Raw genomic sequence first — 15,031 nt, forward strand, 5'->3', positions numbered from 1 at the left:
GTTGGATGGCTTGAATAGGCTTGGAAAGGGGTGCTGTCACTCAGCAAAATGTAAAAACATGTTTAATTTAATTCTCTGAGCAAACTCACAGAGCTTATTATGCCTACGTTTAAGCCTCAGAGAAGTACTTTATTTCAGAGTGGCTTCCCAGACAAGTTTTTAACATTTTTGTATCATTCCAGTGGTAACACAAATGATTCCTGTTTAGAATAAATGAGCATGTAAAGGGAAATGAGCTATAGTCTAGTTTGTGTAGTCTAAAATACACCACCCCTACAGCTTGAGGTTGTTCGAGCAGAAAGATGGCTTGTTAGGTTTTACATATCTTCTGTATGCGAAACCACCCCCACTTCCAAGTAAAAATGCTTTGAGTTCATAATTGTTAATAACCAGAAGCCAAAGCTCATGTTTTTACTTGAGATCTGGACATCTGTTATCGTGTCATCTTAAACCCTCAGTAGTCAGATCCTGAAAGAGGGAAAAAATGTCATGTTGTTTTTAAGACAAGCAAATAAAACCTATTGCAGTTTAATAGGCATCAGCTCAGGCTCCATATGTGGTAGGTTTTTATGTATAAATGAATAAATAAAATGCTGTTTCTTGCTCTAGCAAGCAAAGGTCTTTCCTTGAAAATGAGCATCATCTCTCCTCAACTGTTGTCCTGTGGTGCTTAGTGTGTACTGCTTCAGTTTGTGGTCGCATCAATCAAAATGCGGTATAGGTACGGGTGAACTGCAATGCTCTTGAGCACAGAGAGGCTTGATTTTTTTTTTTTTTTTGTAGCAGGAATTATGGAAGCACGGCCTTGTGGCAAGCCAATTCGGGACCTTTTCTTCATGCAGCTCTCTAGGGGACAGTACATGGCCAGAAGCTGTAGGGCCAAGTGCCAGATACCCGTAGGCCTCATGGGGCTAAGGGGGGGCAGAGCAGTTACAGCCCCTGTGGAGTTGTTCTTGCCGCATGTCTCTTGGGCATCCTGGTCTGTTGTAATGGCGTACTGTAAGACAGCAAATCAGCTTTGCAGAAAAGGAGCTGTGGATCCTGGTGGGCTCCTAGTTGACCATGAGCTAGCTGCTGGCATCCTGGCCCACATTAGGCAAACAATTGCTGCCCTCTACTCAGCGCTGGTGAGGCCACACCTGGAGTGCTGGGTCCCGTTTTGGGCTCCCCACTGTGAGAGAGACCAGCAGAAGGCCATGAAGATAATGAAGAAACTGGAGCTGAGAGAGCTGGGACTGCTCAGCCTGGAGAAGAGGAGGCTCAGGGTGCTTATCAATACCTGGTGGGGAGGGTGCAAAGAGGCTGGAGCCAGGCTCTTGTCAGCAGTGCCCAGTGCCAGGACCTCTGTTGCCAAGCTGATGTCCCTTCCAGCCTCAGCTGTCCTGTGATTCTGTGGAGGCTGCTGCCGTCCCAGTGAACTATATCTTTTATCAGTTTAGAACTTAGTGGTACTACTGTACAGCATAAATTTGTAAGTTTTTTGCAGGATTGGATCTTCAGAAGGGCTTCTGTACTGTGAGGTGATATGATGGTGGAGAGGATTTTACTTCTGTCTTGAGTCATTTGGCTTTATATCCAGCTGTGTTGCTCCATATCCTGGCCATCAACTTGCATATACTTTTGTTGTGTCAAAGAATCTTTTTTAAAATAGAAAGATAGCGTACAAGGCCATGTTAAAAATGCAGGATGCAATGAAGTAGTCCACGTTTTACAGAAGTCCTATTTGCTGCTGGGTATGAGCTGTTTGTGGTAGATCTGTGGATATGGTGGCTGGTTTCTTTTAGCTAGGTTGGCTTGAATTCTCCCCTTTAAACTTTGTTTTAAAGAAAAAAGAAAGAAAAAAGAAAAAAAAAAAAGCACACTGTACAGTCTCGTGACCTTCCTTTGCAGGGAGGCGAAAGAGCTCATTTGTCAAACAGGCAGCAGAATTGGCCTGACAGCCAGGCGGCCAGGCCTGAACAAAAACTGGGCAATTAGCATTCTGAGTCATGGACCTGACAGAGAGCTGGGGGGGGCAATAAACGGGGGGCATGAATAAAGCTATCTATACATGGATGCACTATATAGCTCACAGTCTCACAGTGTTTTCAGGCACGCTACAGTTGGGCTTGCACCATTAAAAAAAAAAGTAATCCACAGCAGCTGGTTTTATTTCCCCCCACACCCAACTAGTAGCATGAACATTGTTAGCATAGAAAGAGTACGTACTAAAGAGCTTGTGGTAAGCCCAAGCAACTTAAGCTGCATTTGCTCAGTAGCAGGCGAAAAAAAGTTTCACTGACTTTTTTTAAAGCACTTCAAGTATTTTTTTTTCTGTTGACTTTTTAAAAATAAACTAACATCGTACAAAATGTCTACTTCCCTCCTTGGTTGTATTATGTTAAATAATGTGGTCTTAAGGCTTATTGGGAGCGTTCATGGTATGATGCCAGTAGGTACTTGGGAAAATAAACTTCCAGGTTCTCCTGCTACCTGCAGCAGAGTTATATGCAAGTGCAGTGAGAATGAGCGATGAATTGCTCGCCTGTCTTCTGACATCTTATGGGACCATCCGTGGAGTGGGAGCTTTTAGGAGAAAAGTTTAGGGGTCTGCATTAGGTAGCAGGTTGTAAAGGTAGAGATGCTAAGGTGGGGAAAAAACGTACAGATCCTTGCAAAATTTGTTGATTAGACTTAGTTCCCATATAAAGCTGTCTGAAATGAGGAGGGAGAAGTGGAAGAGGCTGATCACGTGCATAAATATGGCTTGAAGGCTTTTCTTGATTAAATCAGCATAACTAGAAAATACTCCAACTCAGAAGGCAGGCTGTGCGATTTGGAGCACCAGTATGGTACTTCTGTGTGCCTGCACAGTTTTCTTGGTGAGCAGGAGCTCCAGATCTGGATCTCAAGGTTTAAGCTGGACTTTTACATGTAATTGAGACCTGCTTTGGTGCTCTAGAACAGGCTAAACTCCCTACATGGAAACAGCCATTGTTTGTCAGGCCAAATCTGTCTCCCCCTTGCCCTGAAATTAAAACTACAGTGTTTTTTTCTTTTTTTCAAGAAAGAATTCTTGCTGCTTTTTACTGTCTCAGTAAGGGGCAAACATCAAGAGGGAGTGATACACCAGTCGCTCCATAGCTGTTGCTCATGCATGTCCATTATTTAGCTCTTCTAAAAAAAACAGTTGCTGACAGCAAAACGCTGTTCATGTCCTGTGGGTCCTCGCAAGCTGAAGGGTACTCAAAGCATATTTCTTGCTTCTAACCCAGGACTGCATCTGTGGTTTTTACATGACTGGGAAGGACAGAAGGGTATATTAATACTCTCTGTTGCCTTTAATTTAAATTTCAGTACCTAAAGATGCATTATCTAAAGAGGCCTTTAAATTGTTTATTAGCGTTCCAAGATCTTGTAACCATTAATCCTGAAAAAGGCAAAAATCTGTATCTCAAATGTGTTTATGCCAGTCATTTGCCTATTGAACTCTGCCTTGCCTTGCCAAGACAGTTAATTCTCCTTCATTAGAAGCTTGGAAAATAAAGTTCTGCTGCTATTACTGTTTGCTGTGGAAATGCAAAACTAACAAAAATCAAGGAAATAAGTTTTGTAAACATCCCCCACCTCGTTTCTCTCTCGCAAAAACAAAATTCTGGAGTGGAATTAATTTGGCATGTTTCAGTGGCTATTGTTCTGTTCCTCACGCTCATTCAGATGCGCAGCATGGAGAAATGGCATGAATTTTATGACTAGGAAAGTAGACATTTTTCCATTTTAAAATAATACATTTGGAAATACTTTTATTTCCCATCACTCTCATATGTTCCTGTTTGCCAGTGTTTCTAAGTCCTACAGACAAGCTTGTGGGAAGGTTAATCCTTGGTCTGCAGAGAAGAAATGTTTCTGAAGGTCTTGTATTGCTGAATCTTTTTTTCTGACCGTTTGCTTTTTTCTTTTTCTTTTTTTTTTCTTTTTTAGCCCAGAAGTGGAATTCTGCAGCAGAGAAGTTTAATGACTTTTTTCTGTCTTATTTTTTTTTCTTGTTTCCTCTGATTTCTCCCATGCTCTTTGTGTTGGTTTCTTCTTTTTAATAGCCTGCTGGGTTGTTGTTTTTCATGAGGACTGTTGAGTCCTGTTCTTTCACATTCACCCTGGTGGGCCGAAGTGTACTTTCACAGTGTTATCACCTCTTTGTTCCCTAGAACAATTATTCTCCTAAGTTGTCTCTGACTCCAGATATCTTGAATTTTCATTACTGGGTCAGCTTTCCAAAACTGCTGCTGTCTGTAGTGCTTCTGCTTGAAGCCGTTCTCTCTTGCCCTGCAGTGTGCGGCTGTTTTCTTCAGTCTAGTTCTACCGCGATCCCATGGGCTGAATGCCTGCCGTTGTCGGAGAACATGAATTATATATTCCAGGGGCACGTCTTCGTTTGTAAGTAACCTAGTTTGTGTGCTCTGAGACTGTTACCTGATGTGAACTGAAGCATAGCTTGCGGGGAGTCCCTTTAAAGGAGCTCACCTGAAATGCTAATGTAGATCCGTTACTTGTGCACTCTATGTGAGATCCAGCTTGTAGGATGGAAGGCTCTGGACATGGGAAGACAGCATGACAACAGAGAATCTGTCACTGGATTCAGGCGTCTCTCTTGAAATGGTTTTCTGCCTGTGCTCCCATACCTTAGGAAGGTGACTGCAAGTTTGCAAGATCTTCCGAGAGGCCTGTCCTGGTCAGCTGGTGTTCGTTGGTGTGGCAGAAGGCACCACCACTGCTGGTCCCACCACTCCTTCGCTGGGGACAGGAGCAGGTCCTGCTGTTTCACTTGGCTTTTCTCCTGAGTTGGTGTGTGGTAGGAATATGAGATTGGTCTTTTCTGTCGCACTCCTGTCTCAGGCTATCCTAGTGACTGAAATCAAATCCACTTCACAAGTAAAGGAGCTTTATTCGTAACTTCACCATCACCGATTTTAGCTCAGTTATGGATGATGATTTTGTCACTTCACAACCCCAAACAAATTTTTGACTTGTGGTGGATGAAAAAGTTAAATAAAAACCCAGGTGCTCGAGTGTACAGCAGGCAATTGAGGGTGGGCGAACAGAGCAAGCAGACGAGCTGGAGATCAGCCAGGGAACATGTCCTGCCGGTTCCCCTTGTGGGGCTACAGCAGAGCCCTGGATTGATGCCACTGCGAGAAGGAAAGTAACAGAAAGTAGCTTTGCATGGTGTTCACTGCCGTGTAAAGATCATGCTTATGTCTAAACCACCAAGAAAGTGCCCAGAAACATGACCATACCTCTGAATTATGAATATAGGTTTAAGAAAAAAGATTTCCTTCATTTGGATGCTGAAATATCAGGAGTAATTGCAACTGTTTAGGAGTAAAGATTGGACTACTGCAGTAGCGTTGCTGAGAAAAATCCTTTGTATTTGTAGAAAGCCCAACTTTAAAGGATTTACAGGTGGTCTGTTTAGGAATTGCATCCCTGCAAGAGATGAGGTGGCAAACAATCATCATCTGTTACAAGAATGACCGGTAGGCTAAAGATGGGATAAAGACAGAATTGGCCACTACCAGATCGCTGTGCATCTCTGCCAAACTTTGCCCAGAAGTCAGCTATAACAACAACAAAAGCCTGAATACTGTGGTAAAAAGGCATTACAGGAACCTGCAGTGGATAGGAAAAGCATGCGGCTGTAGGAGTGTACGTTCAGTTCTGTTTAGCAGTATAAAATGAAATTATGTTCCTCAGTTGTTGCCCTGCTGCTTGGAGCAAAATACGCTTTTCTTTAAAGTATTGCACTGCTGTTTCTCTTTGGAGAGCTTACGTGTAAGTGTCCAGAAAGAAAAAGCAAATCTGGAAGATTACTGAACCGTATTTCAGCAGTAAGCAGCAATCTTCTATCAGACTACCTCTGTGCATGTCTGGCTGTAACCACAGAGCATTATCTGTGTTTGTCATTCCTGCTGCTAGCTATTGTTTTATTGCCAAAGCCTCTCTGAAGACTGTATATCCTGAGGTGTCTCTCCAGAATACTGATAACTTAGAATTCGTATGCAGAGAGCACATGGTACAAACGAGAATTACGCGGTATATGCTTTGTGCTGTCAGGATGTATTACATGGGGTTTATCCAGGCTAGGCTTATGATTGCCATATGCAGACTAGCAAAAGATGCACATAAAGGTGCTCTCCAAGGACAGCAAACAACAGCAGATAAAGCTCACATTGTTCTCCTTCAGTGCTTGTCAGATGAGAGCATCCTGAGGAGTCAGAGCCAGGAGGAGACCACAGATGTGATGAGAGACTTTTGCCAGGGGACTGGCCACTTGTGGCATGCTAGGGTGGCAAGAGCCTGGCAGTGATAGAAAATCAAGTAAGGTGGGAAAAGGCATGATCAGAAAGGGAATATAAATACAACTGGTTTGCTAAATTTTGTCATCATCAAGTGTGACAATACAAAGTGGTCTATTTCTTTTTACTAACGCTTCTTTATATCAAGACTAGCTTCTCTAAGAGCAGTGTCTACAAGTGTGAGCTGAATTTCACTTGGATTTCATCTTTCATTTGAATTCTACTTTCATATGGAAAGAACTTGATTGGACATACTAATTTGCTGGTTTTAAAGAAAGACAAAGTGTCTTACGAAGGGAGGCTTAAATGACTGCTCGTCCTGGATTTTTTGAAGTAAAATAATTGCAATACAAAGGCAACGTCCTTTCTCCAGTGGCTGTTTCCACATTCTGCTACATTATAGTGCACTAATTCACAAAATGAGCTAATGTTGAAAGAAACGAGTAGTAGTTTTTGCTTAAGGCATAATTTCTTCTCATCTTATGAGAAGAAAGAAAACACAGAGAGGACTTTGAAACTTGGTTAGAAATCATTACAGCAGACCTTTTCCCTGGGGCAGAGCTTGTGTCTCCTGACTTGCATATGTCCAAGGTTGTGCCTTTTTTGGAGGTTTGTGTGTTAGATTATACTGCGTAATGTTTGTTATTCTTAACCAGAAAGTTATGCCTTTGATTTCTTTTCTGTGGCATATGTAATGAAGCAACAGTAGTGGAAAACTTCTGCACAAGTTGATTTAGTGTTAATGACTGATAAAAGTGGAGTTCAGCCTGGCTTGTACCACCTCATCACTAGCTGCTTAGAAGAGGGGCCATGCCAACTGGTCTGCTTGCATACTGCCTCTGAGCAGCATTGTGTTACGTTATGCCTTATGTCTATTTTTGTCTATGTAATGAATGAAAATAAGACTAATACTATATATAAGGTTGGAGTAAAGTGTGAATGTGATTCTTTTTGTGTCCCTCTGTCAGGCAGTAGCTACCTGTAGGAGGAGGGAGAGAACGTCGCTGATGTTGTGGTTTGTTGTTTGTAATGTAGGGTTGGGCTGTGCTCTATTTTTTTCTTCTAGCATGCCGGCCTTTTCCAAGGCACCTTGCTGTGTGCATGGGAGAAATGCAGGTGCCTATTTTTTCCAGTCTATCGTGGTCTTCAGAAATAAAATGAAAAAAGACAGCCTTCATTTGCTATTTACTCACTGTCAGTTTTGCGTGGGAAATTATGGAAGTGGTTGCAGACTGTGGAGTGCTGTATTAGAGATACTGGATATATCACTATTTACATGCTATGGGTGGTCCAAATTGAGTATAAAAAAATATCACAGATCCAAAGCCACGGTTGTTAGCTGTTAACAATGTTACTAATGACTTTTGGAAATGATGCTATGATAACATCCTTCAGAACTATAGCTGTTTTGGGAGCCTTTCAAAGAAGCAAAGGGAGTACGAACAGGAAAAGGAAAAAGGATGAAGTACTTGAGAATAAATCTGCAGATACGGAGCTGTAGAGGAGAAGGTTTGTGTTGTTGCTTTTCAAACCACAGCTCATTCAGGAGTTAACAGAGAGAAAAGTAGTCCAAAGCACTCAGCGTGGGCTCAGGCTTCTTTGAGAGAATACATGGAGAAATGTCCACTACAGCAGTGTGCTTTGCATCGACCTATGGCACCAGGGAGTTGAATGAAGAAATAGTGATACTTCAGCTTTTTTTCTGCCAAAAGGCTTTGAGAAATTGTAACTGTTCCTGTGCAAGCTCACTGGAATAAGGAAAACTTTGTGTTTGCTCCTTGACGTGACCCATCTGTTCAACATCAGCCAAGCTCTGGTTAAAATGTGTTCAGAAAAATAAAATAGTTCCTTGGGACTGCTGGCGTCACAACCCAAGCTCCATTTCTGAGGAGGCAATGGCATTACAAGCAAACCGTGCTGACTGTCATATCTAAAATACAGCATATGTAATCTACCATATGATAGGTATAACCTAAGCTAGTGCAAACCACCTCCTAAGACAAGTCCTTGAACTGCCTTCTGTCCTTCTAAGAGACTTAACACTAATTTCAGTTTTTCTTCCTGCTAACTGATTAGTCAGTAGCCATACTTAACTTATATAACGACTTTTTGACGTGTAGATGACTGAAGTTTTAGTCTAGCTTGTCAAAATTTGTTGCTGCAAAATGCTGCAGTTAACCTAGGAGCTCACTTCTAATTTCTGTCAGTTGTATGTCGTGAGCCTAAATGCTAAATTCAAGATGTTCTTGCTGTTGACTGCTTTTTCTATCAGAACATTTATAACTGTGTGCTTACATAAACAACATATATGATACCTCCCCATGGGTAATAAAATTGAGTTAAATTTTATTCAAATGTCTATTCTTACTTTCTGGCAGACTAATTCTTATGGCTACAGATGCAGCAAAATGCCCTGTGGGTTTTTTGCAGAAGACCCTAGAAGCACGTTTTGTTTTTCATTCCACATGTTGATTCAGCAATACTGTACTTACTCACCCTTTTCATCTCTTTATTGAATGCAAAGATCTTACTGTCTTTTCTTGCTGTACTGAAGAACATTTATTTGCTGTACGCCTCTACCTTTTTAAAAAGGAAAAATGCAAGCTGAATTTGTACAACAGAAAGTTTGAACACATCTGTTATACCTTGGCATTGTTTCTTTCCCAGGGAGTGCTGTCCAACATCTCCTCCATCACCGACCTGGGAGGCTTTGATCCAGTTTGGCTCTTCCTCGTGGTAGGAGGAGTTATGTTCATTTTGGGATTTGCAGGATGCATTGGAGCTTTGCGAGAAAATACCTTTCTTCTCAAATTTGTAAGTAGCCTTTGCAACTGCGGCAGTCACTAGTTACATGGCGTAAGTCACGTTCTGTATTCCTGCTTAGCTTTAGTGTAAAGGTCTTAAAATGCCTTTTGGGGGGCGGGATGTGCTACTGGTGAGAGTACTGCTCTCTGAATCTCTTGCTTAACTGTTAATACTTCACAGCTCTTCATCTTCGCTGCTTACTGTTGTTTTTTTTTTAAGTGTTTAGAAATACCGATGGTAAGAATCATAACACGGAACTACAGCTTTTCGTATGGATATAGCGTAACATTTTGCCTTCCTGTTCCTACAAGAGGAATTTCTGCTAGGAATCTGCATGTTGGACTTTGAGTCCGTAACCAACCCTCTGTGAAACAGGAGGAATGTAAATACCCCACTGAAGGTGACCCATGTGATAGCCGCTGTGCTGTGCCCTCGTGGTACAGAGGAGATAGGACTGTTCGGAGGGGGCTGCTTGCTGATAGCCTCAGCTCTGCGCTGCTTAGCTCATGCAGAAAGGCCTCACTGCTGAATGTCAATTGAAGATTTATTATAAACTCATGATTCTTTCCTCCACTATCCCAGCTTCCAGAGCTGGGCACAGCCTGGACAGTATTTGTTTTCATAACCATTAACTGCTAATATACACAAAAAGGGTTCCAGTGAAACAACTGCCTGCAAGTGCCTGATTTGGCTCCCACAAACACATTGTATTGCAGGAGGAGGCAGTTGACAGTTACGGTTCTTGAGGCATTTTTAAAGCAGCTTGGGATAGTTCTAGCTTGCTCTCGCTTAAAAAAAAAAGAAAAAAGGAAAGAAAAGCTATTGTAACATTTTTTTTCTTCTGCCATGCTTCTCTCAGCTTGCCTAAAATGAACCCATCTGCTGTACCAGAAATAGCTTCCTATACGGCAGCTGATGGAGAAATTAAAAATGCATCTGAACAAACACAGAGAGCATATTAAAAAGAAACTTAAAGAGGCAGTTGCAAAAGAGATGGACTTCCAGTATATGAGGACCCCTGTGTGTTTAAAACACTGTAGGCTCAGTGGAGATGCTTAGAGAAAGTGGCAGATCATTAGTAATGCCTTTGGCATCCATTGCATTTGCATTAATCATCACAGCCTCATTTGGTTTTAATGTGGATGTGAATCATTCCATAGACATTCCTCTCTGACTTAATCATTAATTAATTTCTGCTGTTACCAATTTTTTTTTGCTTTACCGCTTAGGCAAAGCTTTACCAGCGAGGAAGTATAAGGAAAAAGTCACTCAGAAAGCATTTCATTGGCTTTATTGTTTGTTCTTTGCCTTTGAAAATGGGAGTGCCTACACAGAAATTTAAGATGAGTTTTCAGAGAGCCCTGGCAGGTGGCCACCTCTGTTGAAATTTACAGTGAACTCCTTTGGGCCTCTTTGGAAATTCCAGTGAAATGTCCTGCTCTGGGTGCCAAAGTTTGAATTCACTGGCATTTTTATTATTTGCTAGAATAGAATTAAGAGTCCTGTACTACAGCTCTAATTAAAAATGGTGTATTTTAAATTTAAAGTGTATTGTGTGCAGGAATAGCTTGAGCTTGCACTGAAACAAAGCCCTACCACCAGATATAATTGAGAGCCTTGAAAAATAAATTTTTGGCCAGAAGGCAAAATAATTTAAACCTCTTTCTTTTTCTTCATAGTTTTCTGTGTTTCTTGGAATTATTTTCTTCTTGGAGCTCACTGCTGGTGTTCTAGCATTTGTTTTCAAAGACTGGATCAAGGACCAGCTTTATTTCTTTATAAACAACAACATCAGAGCATACCGAGATGACATTGATTTGCAAAACCTCATAGACTTTACGCAGGAATATGTAAGTTGGACTATGTTTGGTTTTTTTTGCTTGCTTTAAATAAATACATTCTCTCTCTCTTTTTTTTTTTTCTTCCCATCTGTTTGGTCTCTTCAAGAAACAACAGAAATATTCTAGCATATAGTCCTTGTTATCTTTACAGAACTTGTACATACCCACAGCACCTGTGAGAAGTGGCTTATTTGTTGGTGTATAATTCAAAACCAGTAAGTCGGAGAGTTGGGCTGACTTATTCATGAAGCTTTTCAGAGTCAGTGTGTCAGACTGAGTAGCTACCATCAGAGTCTTGTGTTCAGGTTGTTGGAGCATATTCTGCATATTCTAAAAAGGTGTTTTAGGTGTCATGGCAGGTGACATACATTCAGTTCTGGGATGATGATGGTGGTGTTTTAGCAACATGAGAGGTGCCGCACCACACTGCAGAGCGGCAGAGATGCTTGGCTGATCTGAGCGAGACTACAAGGTTCTTTCTCTTTACGAAGACTTAATGCAGTTAGCCTAATGAAGTGGGCAACTCAAAGTTCTGGGAAGAAATCTCTAAATGATGCCCCACCTGCACCTGGGGGGGAAGGAAGAGCGAAGCCGGAGATGCAGACGCTTGTGCAGGTTCACTGGCTTTTACATGCAGGTGGTTTTGCCGGTACGTTCTTACTCCAGTACTTTCTTCTGGAACGTGTTTATGAACTTCACTCAGAATTTGGCCTTGTGTAGCTACACTGTTAAGTGCTGGTTGAAATCGTCGTTCTCTCTGATTTTTATATATTCTGCAAATAAATGTATTTGATGTTTCATTTGCTTCTGTATTCCTCGGGGAAAAAGGGACTGAGTAACAGGATGTGGATCCTTGCACTGGTTTGAATATTTTCCGGTTTGGAGAAGGTCAGAGTTCAACGCAATCTGAAAGCACTGGTACATGTGTATGCAACCAAAAGGCTGCAAGCCAATTTTGCAGCAGGCTGGCACTGGATAAAACCTGCTCTCCTAACGGGATTAGCACTCCTGACAGTTAAGTCGGGAACAGCATGAGTCTGGAGAGCAAGCCACTTTTTCAGCTAGTAGAGATAAGATGAAGACAACATGCTTCTGATATTAGAGGGACCTGTGTTACATCCACAGAGAGAGAATTTCCGTTCCAACACTTGAAAGTGCTGTTAGCTTGATTTATTAATTATTTTTATTATTATTTAGCTGGCATAGGTGGGTTCATTGCGCTAGATTCTTGAGTGCTGTAAACTGCCAGTGCTCCACTGATCTCCAGTCCATTCTTTGTATGTTCAGCATGTTTCACAAAAGACTAAGTCTGCCGTTTGGGGTATTTACACGTTTTGAAGGATTCTGCTTACCTTCAGTACGTGAACGGCTGTGCGGTGTTTAGCTTCCTGCTGGGTTAAACCACAACAAGGTGTTACTTACGTAATCTGTGATGTGCAGTAAACACTGGATTCATGCTGTCTCATGTATGGCCTGACAAAGACTCCTCCAAACTGGCAAATGGAGTAGCTGTGCTAGTGCAGCACTTGGTGCTGACTCGTTTTGCTGAGAACCCGGGGCCCATCAGACTGGGCAGAATGTCACACTCTTGGCTGTGCTGGCCCTGGGGTCTGAGCTTGTAGGACTGTGCAACTCGGTGCTTTTAGGCTTAGCAGCTTGTTCCGTGCTTTTCTCCCCAAAGAGCAGCACTGCAGGGTATGAACACAACTTTAACCCCATGGTAATTTTGGAACAACTTAGAGGTTTGAAATGGTCTTTAAAAAAATACAGCTCTGATGAAACAAGAAGGAATCTCAGATTCTTTATAGAAAACTAGAGGAAAACTGACAACGATAATTATTAATGCTGAAACTTGTTTATACTGAAAGTCAAGAAGCTCTCCTTTCTTTTTCTCTAGTGGCAGTGTTGTGGGGCCTTTGGAGCTGATGACTGGAACCTTAATATTTACTTCAATTGCACAGATTCCAATGCAAGTAGAGAGCGCTGTGGTGTGCCATTCTCTTGCTGCACTAAGGACCCTGCTGTAAGTCAGTCAACAGGGTAGAATGGGTCTGCTGTTCCAATCTTAAAGCACTGTACAAGAGTTTTCTGGAAGTCATGCATGATCTTAACTTTCCCACCACTCTTTTTTTTTTTTTTGTCCCGTACTTGAAGCTCAGACTAACTGTTAATTTTCTGCAGTCAGCAAAAATCCTGATCTAACTTAAGCCTTCATTGTATGCTTTTCATGTTTGCTGCTTTTCATTAGAATGAGAGAACCACGAGCTTGGCTGAACATACATATTAATTTTAGCACATATAAAAAGCAGAAGCCCGTAATGACTTGAAGGATATGAGCTTTCAATTGAGTATCATCAGGATATTTCATTTGCTGCCTTAAAGAACAGAAACTCTGAGACACTGAAGCAGGTATTACTCATTATTTAATGGAGTGTCCAGAGGCTGCAGTCAGGTTGGCCTGGTTTGCTCTAGGTGCAATAATAAATGACTGCCTGTGCTCTGAAGAACTGGAATATGTTTTCATTATAATCTTGAGATGATCATAGAAATCTTTTCACTCTTTTTCTCCCTTTAAAATTGCTGCTTGTCCTACAGTCACCCAAGATCAGACTTGAAAGGTCAGAAGTTGTTTGAGGGAGCGGCTTTTCTGGTAAATTTTCACATCCTTTTTAAATAGTTCTGGATCATCAAGCAGAAAATGCTGGAGCCATATGTTACTAGTACAGACATGATCAGGAGCTCAGGGAAGCGGTTCACTGACAGTGAAAAGCTTGGAACAGGGATGGGTGTGTGCACAGAGACTGTTACGTGGCTAACACTGCATACATTTGACTTTCATAGCGTTTAAAAAAAGCAGCCTGTGAGTGCTTGTATTATCTGGTAGTTCAGCTGTGGCTTTTTCTCCACCTGGAGTGACTTCTCGTTCCTTGAATGTCTGATCTGTAGCACTGACTAGGATCAGGCAAGTTGCCAACAGGCAGCTCAGGTGCCTCCTGCCTTGCTAATGCAACGCAATTGCAGCTCTGGCATCCAGTCACTACTGCTGCCCTTCTCCTCCTCCTCTCCATTTGCACAAGCTGCATTCTGCTTCCTTTGCAGAGAACGTGTCTTCACACTAGTTTGAATCTTCCTCACAAATATTGTCATGTCTTTTAAGAAAGTATTAAAATGAAATGGAAAGTATGTTAGGCTCAAGCCTTACATTATGCTTAGGATTTCCCCCCAGTGTTTGCCTGTCTGCCCACCCACATTGAGAGGTCATCACAACCCAGTTTTAAAAATATCGTTGTTATAAAACCAAACCAGTGACAGCACTACAAGGTAATCCTATAAATACACAGTCCATGCTAAAGTTCCCTCTCCCTTTCACTGTGTTTTTTCTTAGGGGGTGATGCAGTAACCAGAAAATTAAAGATAAGCCTCATTCTTATTCATTGTATGGCAGCAGCATACTTAGTTGCCTTTAAAATAAAGACCCTGTCCATATTAAACTCATGCAGGTAATGGATATAAATGAAACTAATCTGCGACAGGTTCAAATGCAGTGATATGTGCAGGTTTACTCCACGGGAAAGCAAATTCATCCCTTTTAGAAATTGCAGTGCAGTGTTGGACTGATATAAAAAATCATGTGGATGCTTTCTTGAACAGAACTTTATTTTGTTTTAGCATTTAGTTCAGCTTAAATCAGGAAGTGAAAAGTTTAAGCTAAACCAATTTAGACTCCTTTAGTTTGCTTTGTAGTTTGATGAGTTGAAAGGTTCTTAATTTTTCTACAGGCAAGGCCTAGAAAAGTTGGCTTATTTCCATTTCTTTCTTCATGCTTTCTTTCAGGTAACCAATCCTGAGGTTAAAGACAAAAGACATTGATAATAAAACAAGTAGGCATTCAGCACAAAAAAAAAAGAAAGCTAAGAATCCCTTTGTTGGAATCTTACCTGCTTTTACAAGCTTGAAGCATATGGCTCTGTGCTTTTCTAAGCCCTGGAATAGAAGCAGTCACCTCATTAAAAGATAAAAATTACCCAAATCTTAGAGATCCATTGAGGGAAT

The 15,031-nt window shown here is 41.5% G+C and overlaps 1 protein-coding gene across 2 annotated transcripts in view; it reads left to right on the forward strand.

Annotated features, from left to right (window-relative positions):
* Positions 1 to 15,031, forward strand: part of TSPAN5 (tetraspanin 5) — an 83,807-nt gene that overhangs the window by 61,651 nt on the left and 7,125 nt on the right. For both annotated transcript variants that reach the window (XM_080590378.1, XM_080590379.1), the window contains 3 exons: positions 9,000 to 9,146; positions 10,817 to 10,987; positions 12,876 to 13,001. In XM_080590378.1, the coding sequence (XP_080446504.1) occupies positions 9,000 to 9,146; positions 10,817 to 10,987; positions 12,876 to 13,001 (444 nt within the window). The remainder of the gene's footprint in view (positions 1 to 8,999; positions 9,147 to 10,816; positions 10,988 to 12,875; positions 13,002 to 15,031) is intronic.

The sequence above is a fragment of the Anser brachyrhynchus genome (assembly GCF_964034855.1).
Source record: "Anser brachyrhynchus genome assembly, chromosome: 4".
NCBI lineage: Eukaryota > Metazoa > Chordata > Aves > Anseriformes > Anatidae > Anser > Anser brachyrhynchus.